The 16094-nt window shown below is 50.1% G+C and overlaps 1 protein-coding gene across 3 annotated transcripts in view; it reads left to right on the plus strand.

Moving 5' to 3' along the window:
- The window catches only part of LOC125703580 (protein CEPU-1), a 315707-nt gene that overhangs the window by 5081 nt on the left and 294532 nt on the right, over positions 1–16094 (plus strand). Inside the window, exon 1 of one of the 3 annotated variants that reach the window (XM_048968233.1) lies at positions 1809–1820. The exons of the other annotated variants lie outside the window; for them this stretch is intronic. Coding sequence (XP_048824190.1) covers positions 1817–1820 — 4 coding nt within the window. The 5' untranslated portion in view covers positions 1809–1816. Of the gene's footprint in view, positions 1–1808; positions 1821–16094 lie in introns of those variants that run through there. 3 annotated transcript variants of the gene reach the window in all.

The raw sequence follows: 16094 nt of genomic DNA on the forward strand, positions 1-16094 counted from the left end.
CCTGTACTCCTAAGCGTAACTTTGTTATACAGCAGCGTTATTTATGGTGCGAGCTCGGATCTATTGTGTGTTGGTGATAATGGAGATATATAGCTGGCTGTTGCAAGAAGCTATAAAAGAAATGGGGAGATGTTTCTCTGCAGTTATGGACTTAATTTTTTAATGTGAGATATGGTTGCGATTGCGAGTGATGTGATCTGATAGTCAATAGGATGGCGCAGGGCTAGGGATGGCTTGGGGGAATAGGTTCCTTTTGGAGGATGCTGTTCAGCTCCTGCTGAGCCTGATTGCTTCTTGCAGCGTTTTTAGTGACTTGAAATCAAAATGGTGGCAGTTGACTTGTTGCTGCTCTTTGGTTCTATTAAATATAATTATCACATTTAATTAAAACTTCAATCATAAAAGTGTATTGAAGATGACAAATCTTAGATTAGTGGGGATGGAAAAAGTGGCATTTTGCTGTAACATTTTGGAGACCCTCCACTGTTTTGGGCAATTTGGCTTTGTGTGGAGGGTGATCTGCTGTCCTCACCCATTGCACCAATGGGTTCTGAAGTGTTGGGCAGTTCCTTGCCTTTCCACCAGAGATCTGCCTTCAACCACAGGTTTTGGGCATTGTGGCTTTGTTTTGAATGGGATTGAAATACTGTTTTGCAACTGCATCAGACATTACAGGCAGGAACATGTCTTGTTTTTGCGTTAGTTTGTTTATGTTGTACTTGACAAAACATAACAGGAAATAATTGGGGAAAGCAAGTCTGAGGTTCAAGTTGTTTCAAAACAAGGAATGCAAATGTGAGATTTTGAGAAGTATCAAAGCAGGATGATTCAAAGTCGTTGGATGTTATTTTTTCCCTCTCCCATGAAATGAAATTTCTGCAGGGAAAAGAGCTGACTCTGCAGAGTGCCTCACTTCCAACAAATCTCATTTTATTCCGATGGAAAACCATTCCAGCCCAGCTGTTTCCAGCCAGGTCTGCTGCTTTCCTTTCTGGGCCAGATTTATTCCTTTCCTCTGTGTGCTTCCCTGTCATCAAGACCGCCCCAAAGCTCTGGGAAAGGCATCAAAACAGCTGTGGGTACTTCAAAGTGTGGCAGTCCTGTTAGATGTCCTGCAGCCACTGAGCCAGCGTGGGACGTGACCCCTCCCAGGTGTCCCCCTCTTCCAAAGACCTTGAAAGGAGCCCTGATAGACTGAACTCCACTTCTGCAGCAATCGCCTGCCTGCGAGACTTTCCCTGTGAAAATGCAGGGGATTGGGGAATGTGAAAGGAGCGCGAGTGAGATGAAATGAGAAACGAGGGGGAAGCTGATGAACGGGCGAGGTGTTAGCGAGATGGAAAGAGGAAAGGCTTTCCCAAAGCAAGCTGTAAAAGCCAAGACGGTGCTGTCACACTGAGCATAAAGCTGATGATTTGCCAGTGGCTCAGCTGCTGCAAATCCCTGCTGGGTGGGGAGGAAGGGGTTTGCCAGAGCAAAAGGGAACCAAAGTGGTGGTCCTCCCTGTGCAAGGGGCTGTGGGCCCTTAGCATGAGTGTGAGCGTACATGAGGCTGCTCCTTGTGGGTTCTGCATGAGGCAGAGCTGCATTTCATAGGGAACTGTATGGGAACTGCTGAATTGTGGCCTGAGCCTCTGATTGATCACCTGAGGTGAGCAATGAGCCCTGGGGGCACAGGTGAAGGCAATTCACCTGTGCTGCTGGAAGGGGAGGAGCCTGGCTGCAGCTCTCCTACAGCCATTGAAGAGCTGATTGCACGTGGGGAAGGATCTCTTTTGGAGATCCCTCCTCTGGAGTTCTGCAGCGAGCCCAGGACATGAGTAAGCATTCCATCTATTCTCCTTTTGGTGTAATAACTTGCTTAGCCAAACTCTCTAGTATGTTCCGTAGTTATAACATCTGTACATTCATTGATTGTCCAGGAACGCAAGGAAATGGTCGTTCTTGGCTTTCCTGTGGGCTTTCCTGCATATTCATTGCTTTTTGGGAATAAAGCACTCTGTTAATAATATTATTTCGGAGTACTGAAGGTTAAGGCGATGCCCATAAGAAATGGAAGAATCCTTTGTTTAGTTGTAAGCTCATCCTTAGGTGATGCAGAGGATGCTTGTTTGTGTTCTGTCTCAAGGCTGCTCAGGCTGATTCTTCACTTCTTACATCACATCTTAAAGTTTTCTTTAAACTGTTATCACTTAAAAAAAAAATCTTCTTAGCAATTATGGTTGTTTAAGAAAAAAACTTAAAATCCCCAAGGTCAAAGCAGTCTCATCTTTATATGGATTGCAATAAATTACTTCCTGCCTATTCATAGGATAGGGAAGACCTTTTTATGTAGAAAGGATCATTATAGAGTTGCCAGGTCGTTAATTACATTGGGCTCTTCTCGCTGTGCGACTCATCTCCATGAAGCAGCAAAGATCGTGGTGAGAGATAATGCAGTAAAAAGTGCATTAAAATGCTTCAAATGTCCTTTGCTCCTATCTGTACATCAGTCAGAACTACAACTGATTCCAAAAGGGCACTGCCAATTGGAATCAATAAACTTTTACAGGTTGGGCTGAGGCCTGTATGGATACTTGGAGTCAAGGCAGGGGCTGGTAGCACATTCTGTGCTGATGCTCAGGAGTATTAAAGTTTAATATACTCTGTTCTGGCTGGCTGTCACCTTGGTGCAAATCCAGAGTTGCTCCATTGCAGCTGATGGAGGAATGCAGGTGCACGAGCAGAATCTGGCCCTGGGTGTCTTATTTACTGCTCAAACCACCTGCTTCAGGAGATAAAGCAGCTGCTATCTCTGTAGCCTTAAATGTGACATTCAGGCAGTGATGTGCCTGGTCCCCCCGTCGCTTTAGATGCTTGTTGATTTTTCTTAAATGTCAGAAGAGTTTTTAAACTTGATTTGGATGCAGCAGCACAGCTCTCCCGTGGGGTCTGTCTGTCTGTCCTGCTCTGGGGCTGTCTGGTTGATGTGTGCTGGGGGGGCATCAGCCCTCTCCTTTGTTAACAAGGGGAGATTTTGGCCCGCTCCTTTATTAGAGAGACTTTAGCTGTGATTTTGCTCCCTTTAAGAATGCAGTCCCTTTCTGTAGGCATCACTCCATGCCTGTGGATGGGCTGTGTTCACACTGCTTTTCTCCCATCTCTTGGTGGGGCAGAGGGGCCTGGTAGTGCCGTGCAGTTTGGCTCTTCTGATGGTGCTTGTGCTTAAAATTGTTGTCAGAATGCATCTCAGCACTGTGACTTGTCCTTGGGGGGAAGCAATGTATGCCCCATCTCTGTGGCACCATGGCAGAGTGGTCCCATCCATCTCCCTTTTGGCTCTGGGAGGTTACGAAAGGATGCAGAACTCAGCACAGTGAAATGTTTGGTTTTTTTTCCTGCTAATTTGCTGTTTTCCTTGTCTGGTAATGCTGGCCCAGCCACAAACCCAAGCTCATTGGTTCAGCAGGCTGTGTGCTACCAGTGCAGTGCCCAGTGATACCTTTGGGCTCAATGTGATGGCTGCTGTTTGGAAAGCACAGCCTTGCTCGGGGTCATTGCAGCATCAGGAAGTGGGGCTCATCTAAAGGAAGATGGTTTGCAAGTTGTCCTCAGTGGTTTCTCATAGACAACAGGGGTCTGTGGAGGGAGTCAGGTGCAGTTCTCATCTCTGTGCCTCCCGTTCCTTGCTGCAGGCTCAGCCCCTGCTCTGAAGGTGAAGTTGGGAGAAGCTTTGTGGATTCTAAGGAGAAGAATGCAGCATCCAGGCACTGCTCATCCACAGTGGTGTTTGCAGCACTGGAGTGCATAAGCAGAGTTGTGTGCTCCGGAGTGGGGCAGGGTGGCCGTGGGGCAGGCACAAATGCGCCGTGTCTAATCGTGAGCTCAAAGCCTTCGCTATCAAACCTTCAGCTCTTCACAGCCTAATTACAACTTGCCTGGTGCATTGGTTACGATGAGCAATGAAGATATAATCGCTGCTGTTATTTGTCCTTCCTGGCTCCAGCTGTTAAAACAATTCCTCCTTCATAGCCCAGCCAATTTCATGGCTCTGATGCGTCCCTGCTGCTGCCAGCCCTTCCCTGCATCCCGTGTGCTGGGCGCGATGCTCCACAATCTCCATGAAAGCAGCCTATTTCCTGCATGAAGCCCGTGAAATTGGGAAGATAATATTTTCAGAGCTGCTGGTACCCTGATTGCATGTTTGTTTGAAATGACAGTTTATGTTGTCTCTCTCTTTCATTAGGGAGGTTCAGCGATCGCGATGTTATTAACTAACAACAGCACTCACTGCATATAAACATGATTCCGCAGAGACACTCCAAGGAGCACTTGAAGGCAGAGGGGAGGGAGATTGAGAAGGGAGAGAGATGCTCTGTTCCTTGCCTTTTTTTCCCCCCTCTCCTTCTAGTGCAGGGGAGAGAATTTGAGCTAGATTAAAGTCCAGAAGAGTTCTGTTTGTACTGTAATCCCTTGGAGGGGGAGGGATGAGAATCTACCTATTCCCTTTCCAATCAAAACCATGGTGCAGAGGGATGCAGTGTGCTCTGCCCAGTGTCTGCAGCATCTCCCAAAGCCATCCCTCCTCCTCCCATTGCCTGCTGCAGTTCCACCTCTGCCCCAGGCAAATGCTGTTAAATTGAGGCAGTGTGACTGCATCCCAGGCAGGGATGGGCTGCAGCCTGAGTGCCAGCCCTATGGAATCCCTTCACAAGCATAGGCTGTGGCTGTGGGCTTGTCTTCTAATGCAGCTTGGTGGTGGGCTTTGGTGTGGGCTAACAAAAAACTACTGCTGGGATGAAAATGGGGGAAGGAGTGTGGATTTCTCAGATTTTATAAGTTAAGGATTGCAAGCTTGTAAGCTTGCATGCTGAGGTTTCTGGAGTTGTCATTGATGTAGGCTGCTGGCCCTAATGCATCACCAAATGTGGGAGCTGGAGCCATCAGGGTGCTGCTGTGAGCTGGGCTGCAGGAGCAGCATCGTCCCCAGGCAGATGGGAAGTGATTGATGCTGAGTGCATGGTGTGGGTTTGGGATGGAGGCTGTCGTGGCAGTGTGGCTGGGTGGGCAGACAAATCCGGAGGGATTCTTGGTGGCAGAACTCAGCCTAGGAAATAGAGGAGATGCTGACGTCCTCAGGGCTGGGGCTTGTCTGTCTCCTGTCTGTGATGGAAGAACAAGAGGAATGGTTTGGTGTGAGCATCAGCGCCTGCCCTGCATGGTGGCTGTGCTGCTGATTTCCCATGCTGCAGGTGCTGCCTCTTATTAAATGTAAACGGCTGTGAAATGGGCTGCGGGGGAGTTCTCTGTCCCGAGGTGTGGAGCTTGTTTTAAACAGAGCCAGCAAAGTTGCTTGTAGCCATGGCTGCCCATTAGAAGATCCTGTTTCCAGTGAGTTAACTCTCTGCCAGGAGATAATTGTTCAGGCTAAAAATTTCCATGCTGTAAGTCTGCCTTGGGCTATTTGAAACCGGGGAAAGGGAGTCTTATAAAAATCTAGTGAAGGAAAAAATGAAGTGAGGTGGCGGCGGAGCTGAAGAGATCGCGTCTCTCCATGAGATGGAGGCAGAGACTTGGAGTTGGGCAGGGGGACGCGGGTGCTGTGCAGGGCTGAGACGCAGCGGTGGGCATGGGCAGAGAGCAGAGCTGTGCCTGAGAGGGAGAACTGTCCGTTTTCATTACCACCGACTCATAAACGGGAGGCTCTGCTGCGGCTCTAATAGCTGCTGCCTTGTTCATCCCCACATGGGCTGCTTGGTTAATGTGGTTCTCCTGGCTAGATAGCAAAAACGCTCACGACAGGTTGTTAAAGGAGCTTGATTAAAGGTATAGCAATTTAGGAAATAGCAGAAGGCTTCTCATTCAGCCTTAATTTGGCCATTTGCATGGATTTGTTCACTGTGATTGTTTTGAATGATATAATTGGGTGTTATTTTCTCGATGGGAGTGCTTTATCTATTCCAAAGAAGTGCTAGCTACAGTGCAAACATCTCTCTGTGGGTTCTGCTTTGTCTCTGTCCTGTCTTCAACAATAACCATCAACAACAAGCAGACGGCAGGGGCTGCTGGGGTCCTTAAGCCCCTGCATTCTGCAGCCTATGGCCTGGGGACTTGCTGAGCCAAGCTGAGCTCAGCCCCTGCTCTCCACCATTTTGATCCTTGTGACCTTGCCCACGCTTTCGCCTTTCACAACACCTTGCTGCAACAAGTTTGACAAGGTAATTAGATGTGTGCGTGTGCAGAAAAAAGCACTTGTTTAGGTTTTGCACTCAAGTCTGCAAAGAAAAAAAAAAAAACACCCAAAAAACCCAGAGCCTGAACTTGAGATCTGCCAGCATCCCCACCCTCAGTACTGGTGGAGGAGTAGGGGCTGCACCCCTCCATGTGCCCCAGAGGGCTGCTGGGTGTGGTGGTACCCAGGGGGGGCTGTGCTGATGCCTCCCTGCTTGTGCAGCTGATTAGAAAGCAGAAGAATGGAAAGAGAAAATGGAAATGGGAAGGAGCTTGACAGCCCATGGAGAGGTATTTCAGAGGTATTTCAGCTGCAACACAAAACATTTGGTGGTAATTATAGAATAACCTTCATTTAAATGCAAATAAGCTTGTAATTAAGATAAGGGCTCTGTCATTTGCCAGCATTTCTTCCTCCTTCCCTCCCTTGCCAGCCATGGGTTGTGAGATGTTCCCCATCTTGCCAGAGCTGCTGCTTGCTGGAGGGCTCCTATGGCAGGGTGCTGTGCTCGGGTGCTGCTGAGATGCAGATCCCATCCCCAGGCTGTGCTGCAGCCTGCTCCAGGTGTGGGATGCTCTGCAGGGGCTGTGGGAGCAGAGCTTCTCTGCTGTGTCCTGCTCTGCATGGAGTGTGAGGTTGGAACCAAGTTCCAGAAATGGCCCATGGCTGCTTCCCACCCCCAGTGGGGAGGTGGAGAGCAAGCAGCATTGCATAGGGATCTTCCAGCATTGATTGTGCCTGGGGCTTTATGAGACTAATCTCTGTGGGGAGAAAACAGAGGAGAATAGGGATGCTACTTCTGGCCTTAGCCAGGATGCTGGGAGCTGGGCAAAGGTGAGTTGGTGGGTTGGGCTGAATTGAATTGCACACCTACTCCTGGACACAGGGTAATAATGTCGTGATAACGTTTTGACACTCCTTGCTGGAATTATCTGTCACCAGCCTGCAGGTAGCACCTTGTAATGCGGGAGGGATCAGTGTGTGGGGCTCCTGCATCCCTGCAGGGATGGGCACCGGAGCACAGCGCGGCTCCAGGAACAGCCGCTGCTGGAAAGGTTAGCCAGCAACCTTTGCTTAAACTGTCTCAATCTGTGTGAAATGTTATCTCTCCGCCTGACTAAAGATATGTGAGCCGAGGGAGCGGAGATGCTCCCAGATTGTATTTATCTAGCCCTTTGAAAGGGCGTCTGAGAAATTAACTCGGCAGCTTAGGAGAACTTTAATGTTTTGATAAGTGGTTGGTGTTGCTGCTCTGCTTGACAACTGCTGTGGAGCATCCCCATCCCAGGCTGGGGAATGGCACTGCCAGCTGAGCAGGAGCTGCCAACCCCCTGTGTGCTGCTGCTGCCCTTTCCTGGGCTGTGCCTGCTGGGAGTGCATCCTTCTGTCTGCATCCATCCCTCACAGCTGGGCATGGGTGATGCTCGAGCCCTCAGGCCATCTGTGTTGCAAATCCCATGGAAGTGATGCCTGCTTTATTCATTTATTCTTCCTTTCTTCCTTTTCTATAGGCTTCTGCAGGTGTCAGGGGAGGAGGGAAGGGCTGGGAAGCGCAGGCCCTGTGTGGCGGGAGTGGAGGTGACTCCAGGGATGTGGATGGTGGGATTTGAGATCAGAGAGGAGGCTGCAGCAGCAAGAGTTTCAGTGGGGTTGGAGGCAAAGGATTTGTAGGCAGCCTGGAACAGCTGGTGTTATTAGATGCTTTCCTCTGGACTTCTCCTGTAAAGCATCCAGGGGAGGAGCAGACCTGGTCATCCCTAGGGTGAGATACAGAAGCTTCTCATTGCTGGCAGAGAGCTTTGTTTTCTGCTGAGAAAACTGGAAGAGGCTGCAGGGTGGATTTTCTTTGCTGGAGAGGAGCAGGGTAGGAATGTGTGCTGCCCTGGGTGGTTTTGTGCTCCCAGTTGAGGTCCAACCAAAGGGTGAGTGTGGGTGAGTGCCTCGATGCTGTTAAACAGCAAGACATATCAGGAGGGCCTGGGCTGCTCAGAAAGCTGCCTGGAGGAGAGAGAAACTTACTGGTGGGAATGTTCCTGAATATACAAAGAATTTGTCAATATAGCTCAGTTTTTAATACTTGATTCTGAGCTATGAATAATTGACCTCAACATGCAGCAGCTTGGTGACCTGTGAAGTGATGCTGAGTGCACTGAGGGGAGCAGAGAAAGTGTGGATTTGGGATGAAAGCTTGACGGGGTGAATAGGACAAAAGCCCTGGGGCAGTCTGTGGGGGAGAGCCCTGAGCTCTCTCACCACTGCCCACGAGATGGCAGCCAGTGCCCGTGCAGCACCCAGCGCTGCACCTCGGTACTGTGGTCACAGAATCATTAGGTTGGAAAAGGCGTCTCGGATCACATCGTGACCCTCCACTGTCAGCTTCTTGGCTGCAGGATGGAGCTCAGGCTGCTTCCTGTGTGTGGGCAGGTGGATGGTAGCACCTGGCAAGGAGCCCTTATGTTGGTGATGGATGCTCCCTGGGGAGGCATTGCAGCAGCAGTGGAGGGTTTGCATTGTCAGTTGTTCATCTGCACCCCTTTGCTGAGCACAAAGCTCAGTGTTACCCCTTACCCCACCATGACCAGCAAAGGAGCTGCAGCACAGCAGAGGGCAGCAAGCCCCAGCTCAGCCCTCTGCCTCCTCTCCTGTACACTGGCCCTATTGCTGCAATAGTTCATTTGCCACAAACAGCCCCAATTACAGTATTGATCTTCTGCATGCTGGGAGCTGATGGTAGGTCCCTCCCCAGCTGGCCTGGCAAACAGAACTCTCTGTCAGCTGGCACTTCATGAATGTCACACAGCAACTTCCTCATCATCTCCCCATGGCCATCATGGGCAGCTCTCAGTAAGGAGGAGGTGAACCATTTGTGAATAAATGGGGTCTCCTCTTCCCCTGCCTATGTGTTTTATGTGGTTCTAAAACTGGGTTTGTTTGGGAGAGTGGTGCAGTTATGAAGGGGATGCAAACTAGCAAGCAGCAGATGAGCAGTGATGTCCCAGTGATGCTGTAGGTTGGTTCTTGTCAGTGGTGCTTTGTGGTGCTCCCCATTTTCTGTGGGTTACTTCAGTGTGCTATTTTGTGTTGCTAGAAACAATTCAGTTTTATGCCTGCCTTCATTGCTCTCCTCGTTAGGCTGAAATACTCCACAGCTTCCAGAGCCCTGGTTATGGGTCATGTCCTTGAGAGTGTGGAGCTGAACATCCTTCCTGGAGGACCTGATGTGCAGCACTGCATGGCCAAATGTGTGGCATAAGGGTGAATAAGACCTGCTTTTTATGGTGGTGTTTTTTTGCTGGCTTCTGTGTATGATATAAGCATCTTTACAGTGCAGAAATCCCCTCTGGGGAAAGGTGTGATTGGTTTCTCCCTTAACCAATCTGCTTGTCCCATTCTAGTGGTGAAATAAGTTGTTTTTGTTGTTTTCTTGCATGGAGAGTTTACTTGCAGAAGTCCTGCAGGAATGCTGCCTCCCTGCTCTGTCCCCTTCAAGGAACACTGTGCAGAATGAACAGAGGCTTCAGAGGTAGCATCCAAGCTCCAGCAAAGTCCATTGCATTGACTACAGATCATAGCTGACGAAAGCAACGTCCATTGAAAAATGAAGTTCAGAGCCTTGTTTCCACTGCCTCCAATTAGCAATATTGTGAGAGGGCCTGGAGGTATCCTGCTGTCCTCGGGGCGGGACGTGTGAGGAATGCAGAGCAGGGCTGTGCTGCCCCGTGCCTGCTGGTTGGAGCAATCTTCTGCAATTCAATTCCGCCTCGTGTCCCTGGGCTGTTAATTTCCATTATCTGAGTGTCTGTGCACAAGGTGATGAGGACAAATGGGGACTGGGACAGGAGGGCCCTTCCTCGTGCCTTGCAGGGATGCTCTGCAGCCGCTACATTAAGTGGTCCCCCTGCTCGGGCATGGCAGTCTCATGTGGAAGGGCTTTGGTTGACCTCAGCCTGACTCCTGCTGTGTGTCTGGCTTCAGTTACTGCTAATTGACTGGCTTAGGAAGTGTGAAATGAAGGCCTGGTATTGGTGTCTGCTTAGGGATGAGGTTCTTGTTCCTTTTTGGCAGGAGGGTGCTGCTGGCAGTGCTCAAGGTGCATCATTTCCATGATGTGCAGAACTCTCTGCTCTGGCTTTGCAGGCTCCTTGAGTAGCATCAGTAAGAACAGGCCAATGGGACTGCTGTTTTGGAGGGGGGGACCTAGCAGCAAGGTTAGCATGCAAGCAGGATGTAAAGCCCTGCTTGTATCTTGTATTCCTCCAGCATTGCAATTTGCAGCCAAAAATCATGAGAGCTGGATGCTGAGAGAAATCCATAGTTGCCATAACGACCAACAAACTGTAATTAGTCAGAGTTGAGAAGAGGGGTCCGAAGAACAAATGGAACAAGGAGCTGCTCTTGGAGGGGTGCTGATAGAGATCAGACAGCCTGGTCACAAGCGTGCTGCAGGAGAGCTAATCTCTCTTGGTGCAGCTCAGTCATTAGGCTCCCAGTGGAGCTGATTTGAAGCCACATAAACTCCAGATTTTCTGATGTTTTCCCTCGTGGAGGATGCAGGAATCAGAAATGCCCCATGTGCTGGGGCTGCTGCCTTGAGGTGCAATGAGGTTGTGCTGGTGAGGAATCTGGAGGTGTTTGTTGGTGCAGAGAGCTGTGGGTGGAACAAAACTGAGCTGCTTCAGGTTTCCCCTGAGCCAAAAAGAGGCAGCAACTGCTCTGCTCCAGGCACTGGGAAACCATCTATGGTGATGTGAATCAGGGGCAGCAGCGCAGCCCTCGCTGTGGCAATGGGGCAGAAGTCCTGGCTGTGTTTTTGTCTCAGCTCCCTGTTGCAGCGTGGCCTGGCACGAGCTGCTCTGCTTCTCAGTGCTCCAGTTCTGCAAAAGGGATGCTGGCAATAAAGCCCTGCATAGTTTGGGGGAAGCTAATTAGTTCCATTAGGGCCCGGGGCAGTGCTGACTGAGCTCTGCCCTTGTACCCATCTCTGTGAGGTGGTGCTCCCCTGCTTTAGGGGGTGAGAGGCAGGCGGCTTCCACGTGGGAAGAAGTCATGCTAGCATGAAAAACTACCCCTGGAACACCTCACAGACAATATAGAACAAAACCCATATATTATAATACGTCTGGAATACAATAGAAGCAAAATCTCCTGGCAGCAAACATTCATGCACTTGACTGCCAAGAAAAAAAGGACCGTACAGAAGATGAGACATGAAAGGGATCCCTGCACAAAGACTAAAAGTCGGAACACAATAGTATATATTTCAGGCGTATGAAAAGGAAGTGCGACAGTAATACTAAGGAGACAAGATACTCCAACAGAACTGGAGCTGAGGAGAGAGGAAACTCAATCAGCAGTGACACAGGCAGCACGGAGGAGGCAGCGCTTTGAATGGATCGCAGTCCTTTTTTTTATTATTATTTTTTTTTTAAATCCTGCTTATTTATTTTATTTCTCGAGGAATTAATCTTGCTCCGTTTTTCTGGGCTTGTACAAGAACAAGGGAGCACATGAATAATACATTGCTGAGACCAGAGAGATACAAGGGGCTGCGTGCATGGGAATGTCGATACAGATGCCGTGCTGTATGAGGACGGTGCTGCTGGAGAGGGGCTGCAGGAGAGCTGAGGGCTTTGTTGGCATCTGGTGCTGAGTGCACGGCTCCTTGCCTGGCTCAGCAGCAGCTCTCTGTGTATGTTTAACAGAAGAGATAATTTCTAATTCATCTCCTTGTCCCTCTCGTGTGCTTTGAGCTGTGCTCTGAGGGGAAGAGCTGGCAGTGCTGGGGCTGTGCTGGCCAAGGGAGCGGGGCTGGAGAGGTGCGAGAGCTGTTGGTTTTTTGTGTCTGTTAACTTTTCTGCATCAGATATTCAAATGCAGCTGGTGGGCTGAAGCCTGGACTTTTTTCTTCAGTTCCTGCAAAAGCCAGGCCTTTCCAACTGTTTGATGGCTCTATTCAAGAGGCTACGTTCCTTTTTAAATAGGTTATTCTCTCTCTGCGAGATCAGAGAGCTTGCCTTTCCCCACCCACCCCTGGCAAGGCCCTGCTGTCTGCAGTTCAAGCACATCCATTAGCTTTAATGATGTCCTGTAACAAGAAGCCTCCTGCCATCACCCGGCTTAGATGCAGAGCCTCAAATGATGGCTTTAGAAAATGGGGATTGCACTGCAGGAGCACCTTGGGCAGAAACAAAGGGCTCAGCTGGATGTTTGCATGTGATGGCAGCGCCAGTCCTGCCGGGGGGCTGCAGCCCTGATGCTATACCTGTGCTGGTTTGATTGTCCTGGTAGAGCATCATTCTGGAATGCAGAAGGGAGCTGGGAAGGCGTTAGGTCCAACAGCATCAGGCTGTTGGACCTTGGAAACCAAATGCTCAGGTCAGGGTCACCCTTGCTTTGTTACCCTTGTTTGTTTTGCAAGGAGTGAGCCTTCAAAAAGTAAACCCTTGAGTTGAGTGTGCAAGGGGACGGCAGGGGATGCAGCCTCGTGGCATGAGGGAGGATGGAGCCTGGCAAAGGCAGTGGGGCTTGTGCAGGCATCCCATCCTCAGGGATGTCCCCATCTGGAGGGCACGTCCTATGTGGAGCCATCACAGGGCTTGGGAGGACAAGACTTGGCTGGTCTGCCCGCCTTTACCTGTCCTAATGGTTTTTATGGGGCTGCTATGAACAGATGACACTTATCAGCCAATGTTGGTCTTTTTTTTTTTTTTCCTCATTAATGTTGATGCACCAAAAGCTTAATCAATCTTCTGTGACAAACGACCCCGCTCTCAAGGGAGTACAGAGCTGTAGAACGAATCAGCCATGCAGATTGGAGGCAGAGCTTGCAGATGTGGCAGCCAGGTACCAGCCCATGCTGTGCTCTGCAGCATCCCTCTGCTCAGAGCACCAGAGCTGACTGCAGGATGCTCCATCCCATCCCACTGTGCTCCTCGGGGCTTACTGCCCTGCTGGCTGCTTTGGCACCAGCTGCAGTGGGTTGGTAATGACTTTCCTTCTCCCTCCAGGGCTGGATGTGAATGGCTGGGCTGGAGGTGAAAGGCCCTGGTTCCCATTACTGATCCAATTTCCCGGACTTTTACCGGGTAGATGGGAATTGCCAGAGCGGAACAGCCTGATGGGCCATTGAGCCCAGTGTCTCCTCTCTGACAGCAGCTACTGTTTGGCGTGTAATTAAAAGCCTTTGTGTTATTTGACTTGTAATGTAATATCGCCCTGCTGTGTCCATATCTCATTCAGGAAAGAATAGGCCCTGACATTTGCCAAGATGGAAACAAGTCCCCTTGCATGCTGTGGCCATGGGGTTGGCTCTGAGCCTATGCCATGCATTGCTCCCTGCACGTGGGCAGTGCCTGCACCCTGAGCGTGCATTTTGCACATGGGTGGAAGGTCTGCAGAGAGCTGAGCTTGCAGGGAACAGCAGTGTGGGAGAGCTTTGTGATTTATTAGGTTCTGCTGCAAACACTGAGATTAAGGCAAGTGCCTTAAATGGTCCTTAAAAGCTGCCTTTGGTTGAAGAGATGAGCCTGTATGATATTCTCTTCCTGCTGCTGTGTGGGCTTGCTCCAGCCCCTCTGCGCTGACACCGCTGCCTGACTTTGTGCTGCAGCAGATAAGCAGCATGCAGCCCCATCCGTCAGCCCTGCTGGGAGGATGCAGCATGGTGAGCTGTGGGCTCTGCTGGCAGGTGCGTGCCTGTTCCTGGACTGTGAGCAGAGGCTGTGCATTGCACTGCCTTGCGGAGATAACAGCCCTGTAGATTGCAATCTGCTGTCCTTGTTTGCTGTGTGCTGGCCCGGGTCGGAGCTGTGCTGTGAGCAGCACGTGGTGCTGCTGCTCTGTATGCACCTGCTCTGCCCTTTGCTTTGCTGCCTGTTGGCCACCCAGAGGGGCTGACCCTGCAGGGTTGATGTTCAGCAGTGCGTGGGGCTGAGGTGATGCTGCCAAACCCCTGTGCTCTCTCCAGAGACCCTCTCCACAGGGGGGCTGTATTTAAGGCTGATTAATTTGCCCACCTGCCTGCTGTTCCCTCTAATTGACTGAACCTACAAGAAAACAAACCTGTGCTGATCAATAGAGAAATAATTTCACAAATTGTGGGCATAAATCATTCCTGATCGGCGTGTGCTTGCGTTTGTTAATGAATAAAGCAAACAAAATCAATTTTCTTTATTGAAATGCAATTGTTCCATCTATTATTACTTTACTTGGTGAGGAAGAGGATGGCAGCTGCACTGTAACCCCATGGGCTGCAGTGGACACAGGTGGGCTGTATGCCATGCTGCCCAGTGCTGAGGTGTATTAATTAGCATTGTTACTGTGGTATTGCTGTCTGCAGGCAGGAGATAAAGGAGCCAGGTCCCATGCCCACATCGATGCTCTGTGTTGCAGCCATTGCCACCAAGTGCTTGCATTGCAGCTGCTCAGAGTGGGAGATGGGGATTTGTGTGTGATAACTGCCTTAGAGCTGCATGGATGCCTAAGGGATCTGCCTGGGGAGCCCCATCCTTCTTATGCTTTTAGTTTTTGAATAGTACAAATGACAGTGCAGCCATAAAAGCAGGGATAAATAACCTCGTGCTTGGCATGCTCGGCCAGATGGGACTGTGTGGAATGCAGTGCCCAGAGAAGGTCAAGTTTTTAAATCTAAGCTGGAGCTAAGTAAAATATTGGCTAACTAACTGGATTCCAAAGCTCATAAAACGTTGATAGTGCTGAACGTCAGCTCGAATATATCTCCTCATCTTTTAGACAGGGAGCTGGTGCTTGCTTTCCTCTTCACTCCCTGGGGAGATGCAGGAGGCGGCCGGGAGCAGCAGAAGGGAGCCCGTCAAGTGCCTTGTTTTCCTCTGTGTTGGCAGGGCAGAGCCGGAAAGGTCGCAGGGGTTAAGAGCAGCAGCGAGAGCTGAGCTCCAAGCAGTGCTTCCAGGCACCGTGCTTTGATTTCTTAAGCTGAGCTGCAGGCTGGGAGCACTGAGAGAGGGACTGAGTGCTCTGAGCGTGGGCTGACCTGCCTGTGTCCTCTGTAGGGGTGGGGGGCTGCCTGTGGCTGCAGGAGGGACCCCTGCACTTAATGTGCTGCGCTCCTAAGAGGTCACCGAGGGCTTGTTTGCTGTGAGGATGGGTGCTGTTCCAGGCAGGGATGCCTTCTGCTATAACAGCAGAATAAGTCTCAGGGTTTGTGTTGGTGAACCCCATGTGAAATGCCCCTTCAGGTTGGGTAGCAGGAAACACTGCTCCAAAAAATGATGCTGCACTGCACCGCTGCCCGAGGAGGTCAGCATCCCTGGGGGTGTTCAGAGCTGTGGGATGTGGCACTGCAGGATGTCACTGGGCATGGTGGGGAGGGCTGGGGTTGCACCTGGGGATCTCGGGCGTCTTTTCCAACCTAAATGATTCTATGATTGTGTGCAACACTTTGAAAATGCTTTTGAAGTTGTGATTGGGTTCTATGCTTTGCTTCTCTCTCCTTTTTTTTTTTCCCTTCTGTGCTCTGCAAGGAGCATGGCTCAGTGCTGTGGCAGCATCAAGGTCTGCTGACCTCGTGCTCCCCAGGAGAGTTGTGTTCTCCCTCGCTGGCTTCACTTCAAGGCAGCGTGGCCCATTGGTATGCTTGGTGTGCTGCTTGCTCTTGTACATACTGCATTTTTATTCAAATAATGGTATTGATCGTTGAAAATGTAATGGAGAAAGTAAATGAAAACAAATAAACACAGACGATTTGTACTAAACTTTTCTCAAGGTTTGGCTCTGAAAGTCACAGAACTGTTTGCCCTGAGCAGGGTGATGGAGCTGCTCCCTGCTGTTAGCATTTGCAACCAAAGGGATCTATGAGCTGATGGCTGGACAAGATCCTGCTTGCACATCCCAGCCACAGCTGTCT

Source organism: Lagopus muta, chromosome 22 (genome assembly GCF_023343835.1).
Source record: "Lagopus muta isolate bLagMut1 chromosome 22, bLagMut1 primary, whole genome shotgun sequence".
NCBI lineage: Eukaryota > Metazoa > Chordata > Aves > Galliformes > Phasianidae > Lagopus > Lagopus muta.